Source organism: Castanea sativa, chromosome 6 (assembly GCF_040712315.1).
Source record: "Castanea sativa cultivar Marrone di Chiusa Pesio chromosome 6, ASM4071231v1".
NCBI lineage: Eukaryota > Viridiplantae > Streptophyta > Magnoliopsida > Fagales > Fagaceae > Castanea > Castanea sativa.
This window is the reverse complement of record NC_134018.1, coordinates 52430504-52442614: the sequence shown is the minus strand read 5'-3', so window position 1 is coordinate 52442614 and position 12111 is coordinate 52430504. Positions and strand designations below refer to the sequence as shown.

The 12111-nt window shown below is 31.5% G+C and overlaps 1 protein-coding gene across 1 annotated transcript; it reads right to left on the bottom strand.

Annotated features, from left to right (window-relative positions):
• Positions 1-1956: 1956 nt before the first annotated feature.
• LOC142638704 (protein NUCLEAR FUSION DEFECTIVE 4-like) lies at positions 1957-3972 on the bottom strand. The gene has a single exon (XM_075812765.1). It carries the CDS (start codon positions 3865-3867, stop codon positions 2089-2091), a length of 1779 nt encoding a protein of 592 aa, XP_075668880.1. The 5' UTR covers positions 3868-3972; the 3' UTR covers positions 1957-2088.
• Positions 3973-12111: the final 8139 nt, after the last annotated feature.

The following is a 12111-nucleotide window of genomic DNA, read 5'->3' as shown; positions in this document are numbered from 1 at the left end:
ATTGTTCAAAACTAACAACTTATTGCTTATTACTTCTAAATGTTCAAAATATTTTTTCGGACCTTGTTCCGATTTGCCCATTGAAATGAAAAATTTTGTTACCTGTCTATTCTGGCATACCATTTCGTGGTTACCACTAAAGTTTCACACACACACACACACACACACACACACACCTAAGTATCACATGATACTATACCGTATCACATGATACTATACCGTATCAGATTATTAATTCGAAATCAAATAGTGCACAAACTTTGTGTCTATTTGGGAACAACTAATTTAACTGAAAGTGAAATCTTTTTGCTAAAAGTACTGTAGATAAAACTAAAAGATAGTTGAAATAATACAGTAGAGCTCATGAATAATACGAAAAAGTGCAATGCGACTCATGAATAGTAGCAAATATATAAGCTGAATAGTAAAAAAAAAAAAAAAACTGGCTTTTTAAGCCAATGCCAAACACACACTTAATCATCATTATATAATATAAGTATAAAAAATGTCATATATAAGTATATTAATGAAGAAAAAAAACATTTTATATGTGAGTAAAGTAAACAAGAAAAACACATTGTTAAAGGAAAATGATATTAAAATGTCATATGTAAGTGAAATAATAAAAGTTTCTTAAAAAAAAGTATAGGTGAAAAATAATGATTCATTCACGTACCCGTCAAAATCAACATACCTAGTAGAATTTAGTGAAATAGAGTGAAATAGACTCAACATACCTAGTAGAATTTAGTGAAATAGAGTGAAATAGACTGGTATTTGGAGCAAGGTAAAATAGAAGGCAGATAAAATAGAGGGCTGAATCGTACCGGTTAACTAATTAGAATGGAAAATTCAGACTTTTCTAGGTAGAATGAAATAGAATTTATAACTATTTCTATTGTTTACATGTCCCATGGGTCTTGCAAAGAAGAAATTCTTTTTGGCTTAAGCGAGCTTAATTGCTCAACCGGCTTGGCACATTTTAAGAGTCTTACTATAACTTTTTGTTCAAAGAGTGAGGTAAAGTTGATTGTTTGTGGGTTCTATGTTACAGATTTTGCACAAATGATAGTTAATTTTTAATCATTGTGGGTTCTACTCTACTTTTTTTGCTACAATACTTAAAAAAAAGCAATTAATTTATTTTATTTAGTTTTTATCTTTTATCTATAGCATTTTCACAAAAAAAAAAAACTAAACAAATTATTCCCAAACTGCCCCTAGAGGTCACTCTTATATAAGTCCTTCTGCCAAGGAGGATATGGGTAAGTGAGTGAAAATTTATGTGAAAATTCATTTTTTCCACATTGTTTTTTTTGTTTCTTTGGAATTTGGAATTGCTTCTCCTACATGCTTTGCCAAAACAAAGAAAATCACATTAGGTCCAAAAGGCATGGTTTCAAAATTTTACCAAATGTCTCATTCCATCTCAAATGACATTTTGAAATTGCCATCGTGACTTTTTTGTCCATAAACACTGAACCAAAAGGGCACTAAAAAGCATCCAAAATCCAAATGCATACTAAATTTTCTTCCATCAACGAAGTTGCATAAAGTAATAAATACAAGCCACTTTTTGAAAAATAATTACAATATATTGCTAACCCCGCAGCTCAAACCTTTTTCCCCCTAAACTTCCAAGCACTTTATACATGGAGAGGTCCAATTCAACTACAAGGTCTTTAGCAAATACAAGCCACTTTAATTAAACCACAAGTGTGAAGCGTCCTTTATTATCTAGTTAATAATACTAATACTGCACACAAATATACACATTTTGTCATAATTTTCCTACGTGACAAAATATGATTGGTTATTTGTTACTATCCCATAAATTTGATTTTTTTACCTTTCATAATCTACCACGTAGGAAAGACGGTTTTGGAAAAATTAATGTATTTGTGTGTGGTATTAATATTATTAATATCCAGTAGGAATTAAAATAAATTAAAAAAAAAAAAAAAAGCCTTGTAACCTTAGAAAACACTTGGTAATTACAGATTATTTTGCAAGAAAAGACCCACAAAAAAAAAAAAAAAAAAGCTTCACAATTGCTACAAGGGAGGGGAGAAAAAAAGTCATTGTTACCTACCTAACTTGTGCCTCCACCAGTTGGGCACCATCTCCAGCCATCACGGTTTTCGTTTGGGCCTGATTCTCATTCTCACTGAACTTCTTATAAATGTCACTCTTATAGAACTTCCTAGTCCTTAGCACCAGAATGAACGAAACAAGTGTGCCAAAAAAGGTCACGGCAGCAATGATTATGAAAGACAATTTGAAGCAATCAACCCCAGTACACTTCAAGTCCTCCCCAGCCTTCCTTATGAGCCCCGAGGCTGCCATTTGCTTCTCAGCTTCCTTGTCATATAAATGCCCAGTGACCCTCACATTGAGCAAATAAGACCCAATTGGACTAGCCACTGCCGCAAAATTGAATAGCGTAGAGTAGTACTTAAGGCCAAAGATTTCAGAAATAATTGCAAAGAGCAATGGCCATTGGGCACCGAAACAAAACCCAATAATCACCGATGCGAAATAGATACCATTTGGTACATTAAAAGCGATTAATAGGTGACCAACACATGATACTAGGAGAGTTAAAGTGAGCATGAGAGTGCGTGGGATTTTATACTTTGTAATGAAAAATTCTGAGGTAATACCTGCGACCACACGTCCGAGGTAGTTCCAAATGCTTACAAGTGACACAAAAGTGCTTATGCTTTGCTTTGGATATTCTAAGGAATCTCCAATCTGACCCAAGTTGTCTATTACCGTTAAAGTTCCCCCTAGGCCACAGATTGTAGCTAAGAATATCAGCAACATGTCAATGCTGAAAAGTGCTTGTAATATCGTATAGTCCTCCCCTCTATCTGGTGGCTGAAAAGCTGTTTGCCAACAAGAAACTTGCTTGTTATTTTGAGCACTTGGTTTCGTGACTGAAATTGTTGAAGCTTCAGTACTAGAAATTGCCTCTTCTGTAGTAACTTCTAATGGTGAAGGGTCATTGATGGCTTCATTCTTGTTCTTCCAAAGCTCGTACTCGTCCCTAATGACAACTGCAAGTGGGAGAAACAGTAAGAAAAGTACCATGGCTGCACTCCCTCCATATTCACTTTGTGTAAAGGTGACCCTTTTCTCTAATATGATTATAATCATCAAGAACCCCGCGAGACCAAGCGAAATATAGAGGAAATTATAGAGAAGTTTGAGCTCGTTTGGCTGCCGAGGAGCCTTCATGATCCTCATGGTTCGAAGAAAAGCCAAACATATAGCTACTGGAAGCCACGCTATTAGCAAAATCAAAGACTTCGCGTCATCACCATAGATAGCATGGTACAACTGTGTAATCACAGCCCCACTTAGACCCGTGTAACCCTTCAAAACACCAATAAGAACTCCACGGCTTTCAGGGAAGTTCTTGATGCAAGTGACAAGGGCTCCAGTGTTGACAAAAGGTTGTGAATTTGAGCCAAGGCATATGTATAAGCACATTTGCCAAACATGGGGCTTGGCAATTCTTCCAGTCACGCTTAGCCATATCATGAAGTACCCAAAAAAGTTGAACCCTGCACCCATAGCTAACACAACCCATGGGGGTGTGATCTCATTGATTAGGCCAGAGATGATTCCAATATTTGCACCCAAGTCCTTGTAGAAGCTGATCAAATTGAGGGTGGTTTGGTCATAGCCAAGTGAGGACTTGATCTCGCTGGAGTAAAGGCTAAAGATGTAGCTCAAACCAGCTGTGTTCATAATCAAAAGAGACCCAAACATCATGAATCTTCGCCCCTTTAGAATTTGGAGGGTGAGGCCGCCCTTCATCTCCGCCCAAGGGCCTCCACCACCACCACTGCTAACAACCATTGATCTGTGCTCTGCAGCTAGTGTTTCGCTTAGTATGATATACCAAACAGTCCAAACATTGACAAGGTTGTCACGTACCTCATGGAGTCATGGTGGTCCTAGAGATGGGTGTTAATTATTTGGAAGATAGTCAACATTTCTATAGTATATTTGAATTTAAGTACTTCAAGATACCTTTCTGAATAAAAAAAAGGTGCTTCAAGATACTTGCCATGACTTTTATCAACGTTACTCGTATAATAGAGCAAACATCCTATTAAAAAAAAGGTGTTTTATTTTATTTTAGCAAAAAGAAAAAAGAAAGAAAAAAAACTTGTATTATTTTATATTCCACCATTACTATGCCACGTATGCTTTCTATAAAAAAAAATGTTTCGTATTTTATTTTTTTCCTCTTAATAATATATTAGTGAAATAAGACCAGTTGTTACTTCTGTATTATTATTATTATTATTATTATTATTATTATTATTATTATTTTTTGGCTGAGTGCTCATGGTCTGATAAACGAATTGAAATGAAGAGATAAGGTGCCACCAAGAAAATCACCCAAGTTGGGTCCGCATTTATGTTCCCCGCCTCTGATTATTGTGGATCTTAATCTTCCACATGGTTAAGGAATGGGACACAATTACCAAAGATAAAAGTACTAAACTGTGAAACGAAAGAATTTTGTAATTTAACTAGTTGGTATATTATAGTGTTTTATGCAGAGATATTTAGGATTCAACTTCCCTTCTCTTAGCTATATATATATATATATATATAGGCAAAAATCAATTATCAACTCAAGTTGCATGGAGAGTTAATTTGTGACGGCCTATTACAATTAACTAGTATATAACCTATGCTACCGCACGAAAATGGATATAATTTAATAAAATAATGAAAATAAATATATTGCATTTTATTATTTAAGTGATACTATTAGTTTTGTTATTTATTTATTTATTAATCATGAGTTTAGTCATGTTTAAAAGACTTAGTTTATTCATGTTTAATAAAACTTAGCATTATGTAATTTTTTAACAAATATTTTTATCATACAAAATTCTAATGAAAGAATGCTACATAGACATATATATATTCAAGGTTGATTCATGCACGGTACATATAACTATGATTTAGTTACTTTATCACAAACCATTTTTAACAAAATATTTTAATCAATTAAATGTGAATCTCATAACATGCATCTCATAACAATAGAATAACGTAAATCTCTTAATTTTTTTTTAATCACTTAAAAATCTCTAAAATTATGAGCATAAAATGTAAAGACAAACAAATAGGATAAGTACTAGTTCTTTAAAAGAAAAATTACAGTGAGTTGAGAAAACTACACAAATAATTTTTGATGTTTGAAGAATAATGGGATTACAACTTCATTTCGAAATTGGGTAGAGACTCGTGTTGATAACATGTTATGAAAAAGAAAAGAAACATGCAACATCAATGATAGGAAAACAAAATAATTTTATAATTAAACTATAAAAATTATTGAAAAAAAGGAAAGAAAGTATAGACAGATGAAAGAAAATAAACATACAACATCAATCATAGGAAAACCATAAAATTATATAATTAAACAATAAAAAATTTACACAAAAAAGAACAACAGTATAGGCAAATGAAATAAAGTAGTAATCAAACCTTAGGAATGGTTGGTATTCGTTTTGCAGAGCATAAACTAGAACCATGAAAATTGTAAAGACAAGTATAATCGGAATATCTAGAGAACTTCTTCTTATATAAGATACAGAAATACCCAAATACATGCATCACTGATACCGACAGATTCTTTTGAAATTCCATAGCATTGATTGAAGAAGAGGGGAGCTGTATATTAAGGTGCTTGAATCGATGTGGAAAAGGGGGGTAAACTTGAAAATACGTAAGTGTGGAAAAGGGAGGTGAACCTGAAAATATACGGGTGTGGAAAAAAAGAGAAGCACATTAGAATTACAACAGATGGAGGAAAATTAGACTCCAATTTCATATTTACAATGACACGTGGCACAATATATATTAGAATTCTAATTTGGAATTGCAATTGGAGTTTCTCTCTACTTCACCTATTAATTATATATATATATATATATATATATATATATATATATATAGATTTTTAGAGAATGAGCTCTCGAGGTCAACCTTCGTAAGTTCTTATGGTTTCATTTAAAGTTAGTAGAAAAACAATAAATTACCAGTAAAAAAGGAGAAGATTTCAATATTAACTCTTTCTTGGGTTAGTCCGAAGATCACTAGTTCATATAATATTCAAGTCTTGGTTACAAAGCTTATAGATGCACAATTGTATGTTTTTCTATGATTCTCAGTCCCCCTATTTTGGAAGAGTTCCTTTTCCTTATATAGCTATTTGAACTTTGAAGTGCATTCTAATCCTCTACTTATATAGTCACTGATCTTCATTTGGATACTTGTCCCATCAAGATTTTGCTAGAGGTAGTAGAATGTGTTGCAAGCTATGAGAGTACTGTTCAGGAGTCATTCTATCATTAATGCGGCCAGCTGAGATTGAATGCGGAGGTGGTGAGTATTTTATCTAGATATTTCCCTTTTTCTTTAGTTGTATGTCCTTACTTCTTTCCTTAGTATTTTGTCTTTTGGTCCAAGTGGCTTACCTAAAACCTACCGAGGAATGTTCACTCTTTGGGCTCCTAGGGCGGTCGGCTTCTTTGGTTTCAATATTTGAGTTCTTATCAACGTATTGGGCCAGAATTGATGAAAGGATGGACCTTCCCTCTCCTTAGGTCAAACCCACTTGGCACTATTATGTGTTCGAATCTTACCCCTCCCACAATAAATAAATAAATATATATATATATATATATATTTATATATATAGTTGTTTAAAATAAACAAGGATACTTAGTAATATAACTAAGAGGATGAATAAAGGCTTAAGAATTTATAATATGGAGAACACGAATAAATTATCTATTTTTAGAAAATATGATTGCTTTTATTTTTGTAACTGATTCCCCTTGAGTAAGGATGTTGAAGGAGAAAAATAATTAAAATTTTCAATAAGGAATTAGAAAAGTAAAATGAAAATCCTAATATTTTTTGGAAATCTCATTTTAGCTCCAAAAATAAGAAATTCAAAATACTTTTTAAAAAAATTTCAATTCATAAAAAGCAAGAGGACTATCAAATATTATAAAAATTTGTAAGAGATATTTTCTTTTATAGAAATTTAGGAAATACATTGATTATTTGATTTCCACCAGAGATGTCAAATACCAAGTAGACAAAATAAGGAAAGAGATGACGATTTCGAGAAAAGAAGGATGACTGGATATATAATTTTAGATAGTTGAAGCAAACCAAAAACCCAAGTAAAATTGATAGATAGCTTACCATTAAAACAAAAGCCAACGGGATATAAATTATCATCGCCTAATGGAATTCAACTAAAGATAGAAGATTAAATAAAATCCACCACTCAATAAAATCCACCAAATGACTTATATAGTACTTAGAATAGCCCTCTAAGCATAGGAAAACAAAAATAGCATTCCAGCCAAATAACTTAAATACATATATAGTACTTGGAATTAGGGATGACAATTTTGCCCCACCCCGCTTAACCCGCCCCTCCCCTGCTTCGTCCCGCGCGGGTTTTCCTTACCCCGCAAAGATGATGAGGCGGGGATGGGACAAGATTTTAGCCCCGCATCATGGGGCGAGGCGGGGATGGGTTTAGACTTTTTAGACCCACCCCGCCCCGCCCGAGTTGCTAAGGGTTATAATTGTAAATTTTTTATACTTTAAAATCCTACTATTTAAATAACATATCAATATTAGCTTATTTACCCAATGTGGTTATTTGCCTTTATTTTGTTATGTGTTATACTATGAGTTTTTTTTTTTTTTTTGTGATTGTCTTGTTAAACGCTTGGATATATTATTCAATTTTTCCTAAAAATTGATTTGATTTAATAGGATAAATTTAGTTGTAATTTCAAGTATATTTTTATTAATGAAATATATTTCGTTAAAAAACACTACAACAAAAGTGGGCTATGGTGACGAAATCTAGTGAGGATAAACAATTTCGTCACCGAATGATAACATTTAGTGAGGAAAAGAAGAATTCGTCACCAAATACTATAAAAATATTAAAATGGGTGACGAAATCAATATTTCGTCACCAAAGATGTACCAATTGGTGACGAAATCAATATTTTGTCACCAAAGATGTACAAATTGGTGACGAAATATTTATTTTGTCACTATAGGTCATAAAAAAATGCAAACCTAGGGTGACGAAATATTCACGTCACCAAAGACTTACCAAAGGTGACAAAATTTTAAATTTGTCACCCAATATTAGGATGTAGGTGTTTTTGGTGACGAAATAAATTTTTGTCACCTATTGTTTAACCAAAGACTAACTAGAGGTGATGAAATTCCAAATTCATCATCCAATATTAAGATGGAGGTATTTTTGGTGACAAAATAAGTGTTTGTCACCTATTGTTTACAAATAATTAAGGATTGCCATTGTTATACGGTATACCCATATATACCCGGTTTGTTTATCCATAGATATTTATAACCCACCCAAAGCTAATTTTTATAAAATCAACAAATATGTTCAAAAACCACTAAAATGACTAAAATATCCTCAAAATCTCTAAAATAAGCAAAATACCCATGAAACCTTTAAAATGACCAAAATATTCCTACAATCTCTAAAATCACCAATTATGCTAAAAACCCACTAAAATGACCAAAATATCTCTAAATCTCTAAAATGAGCAAAATACCCATAAAATAACCTCAAAATGACCAAAATACCCCTAAAACACCAAATATGCTCAAAAATCACTAAAAATTACCAAAATATCCCCTAAACCTCATAAATGACCGAAATCCTCTAATCCTAAAAAATGACCAAAGTACACACAAAACCTAAAAAATTACCCCTCGAAACCTAAAATTTGGCCAAAATACCCCCAAAACAAAAAATTATCAAAATAACCCCTAAACCCAAAAAATAACCAAAATAACTTTGAAACCTAAAAACTGACCAAAATAGCCTTAATGCTTTAAAATTACCAAAATACTCCTAATCCTTAAAAAATGACCAAAATACCCCCCCAAAACTTTAAAAATTACCAAAATACCCCTGAAACCTATAAAATGACAAAAATAGCCCTAAAACCCATACGATGATAAAAATACACCCTAAACCTAAAAGATGATCGAAATGCCCTCAAACCTAAAAATGACCAAAATACCCCTAAATGACAAAAATACTCATTTTTATAATTTCTGGCTATTTTGGTCATTTTTTAGGTTTAGGGGGTATTTTGGTCATTTTATTGGGTTTCGAGGGTATCTTCGGTTCTTTTTTAGATTTAGGGGGGTATTTTGGTAATTTTCATATTTCAAGGGTATTTTTGGTCATTTTTAGGTTTCATGGGTATTTTGGTAATGTTTAAGTTTTGGAGAGTATTTCGGTCATTTCTTAGATTTAGGACGTATTTTTGTCATTTTTAAGTTTCGGGGGGTATTTTGGTCATTTTGAAGGTTCCAGGGGTATTTCAATTATTTCTTAGCTTTAGGGTGAATTTTGGTATTTTTTTAGTTTCGGGGGATATTTTGGTAATGTTTTAAGTTTTAGGGGTATTTTGGTAATTTTATGATTTTAGAGGTATTTTGGTCATTTTTTAGGATTAGGGTACATGTCGGCAATTTGGTAATTTGCAAGCTTTAGAGGCAATTTGGTAATTTTGATAATTGGGTAATTGAGTGGGTTGGAGTTTACCTATAATAATTTGGTTGAGTTAGGTTTTAGGTTAAATTTAATTAGTTAAATGGATAATGATGTGTAAATTACGCTTTGATTGGCGGGGAAAATTGACGTGCATGTTAAGAACATAAAGAACATATAATCCAACGGTTGAATTTTCAAAATATGAATTCAATAATAAGTTATTGTGTGGTGTAATATTTTTAGAATTACATCAGGTGTAACTTGAACCCAGACTTATATTTCTTAATTCAATGTGAATTTCGACAAATCTACCGTTAGATTACATTATCTTCATATGTTTTTCATGCTTACAAAATTTCAAGGTGATTAAAGATTAGGCATGTCATCAATCAATTGTCTAAATTCAAGCTTTTGTAGTTTAAAATAACGCATAAAAGATGAGTTTAAAGATCAAATGGCAAATTACTCCCGATTGGCATGAACATTGGCATGCATATTCAGAACATATATAGAATGTAATCTAACAGTTGGATTTCCAAAATATGAATTCAATAATAAGTTATTGGGTGGTGTAACATTTTTTAGAGTTACATTAGGTGTAACTTAAACCTAGCCCTATATTTCTTAATTCAATGTGAATTTTGACAAATTTACAGTTAGATTACATTATCTTCATATTTTTTTCATGTTCACAAATTTTAAAGGTGATCAAAGATTAATAGGCATGTCATCAATCAATTGTTTTCTAGGTTTCAAGTTTTTGTCGTTTAAAATAACACATAATAGATGAGTTTAAAGTCAAATGGTAAATTACACCTGATTGGAATGAAAATTGACATGCATGTTAAGAATATATAGAACATGTAATTCAACGGTTGGATTTTCAAAATATGAATTCAATAATAATTTATTGGGTGGTGTAACACTTTCTAGAGTTACACCAAGTATAAATTGAACCCAGACCTATATTTCTTAATTCAATGTGAATTTTGACAAATCTACCGTCAGATTATGTTATCTTCATATGTTTTTCATGCTTACAAAATTTCAAGGTGATCAAAAATTAATAGGCATGTCATCAATCAATTGTCTAAATTTAAGTTTTTGTAGTTTAAACTAACGCATAATAGATGAGTTTAAAGATTAGATCACAAATTACACTTGATTGGCATGAAAATTGGCATGCATTTTAAGAACATATAGAAAATGTAATCCAACGGTTGGATTTTCAAAATATGAATTTAATAATAAGTTCTTGGGTAGTGTAACATTATTTAGAGTTACATCAAATGTAACCTAAACACGATCCATATTTCTTAATTCAATGTGAATTTTGACAAATCTACCATTAGATTACATTATCTTCATATGTTTTTCACGCTCACAAATTTTAAAGGTAATCAAACATTAATAGGCATGTCATCAATCAATTGCCTAAATTCAAATTTTTGTAGTTTATAATAACACTTAAAAGATGAGTTTAAAGATCAAATAACAAATTACACCTGATTGGCATGAAAATTGGCATGCATGTTCATAGCATATAGAACATGTAATCCAACGGTTGGATTTTCAAATTATAAATTAAATAATAAATTATTTGGTGGTGTAACATTTTTTAGAGTTATGTCAGGTGTAACTCGAACTCAACCCTATATTTCTTAATTCGATGTTAATATTGACAAATCTACTATTAGATTACATTATCTTCATATATTTATTATGGTTACAAAATTTCAAGGTGATCATAGATTAATAGTTATGTCATCAATCAATTGTCTAGATTCAAGTTTTAGTAGTTTAAAATAATTCAAAAAATATGAGTTTAGAGATCAAATGGTAAATTACATCAAATTGGCATGAAAATTGACATGCATGTTAAGACCATATAGAACATGTAATCCAATGGTTGGATTTTCAAAATATGAATTCAAAAATAAGTTATTTGGTGATGGAACATTTTTTAGAGTTACGTCAGGTGTAATTGAACCCAACCATATATTTCTTAATTCGATGTGAATTTTGACAATTCCACCGTTAGATTACATTATTGTCATATATTGTCCATGTTTACAAAAGTTCAAGGTGATCAAAGATTAATAGCCATGTCATCAATCAATTGTTTAGATTCAAGTTTTAGTTGTTTAAAATAATGCATAAAATATGAGTTTATAGATTAAATGGTAAATTACATCTGATTGGCATGCAAATTGGCATGCATGTTAATACCATATATTACAAGTAATCCAACGGTTGGATTTTAAAATTTTGAATTCAATAATAAGTTATTAGGTGGTGTAACATTTTTAGAGTTATGTCAGGTGTAATTCGAACCAAACTCTATATTTCTTAATTCGATGTGAATTTTGACAAATCTACCGTTAGATTACATTATCTTCATATATTTTTCATGCTTACAAATTTTCAAGGTGATCACAGATTAATAGTCATGTCATCAATCAATTGTCTAGATTCAAGTTTTAGTAGTTTAAAAT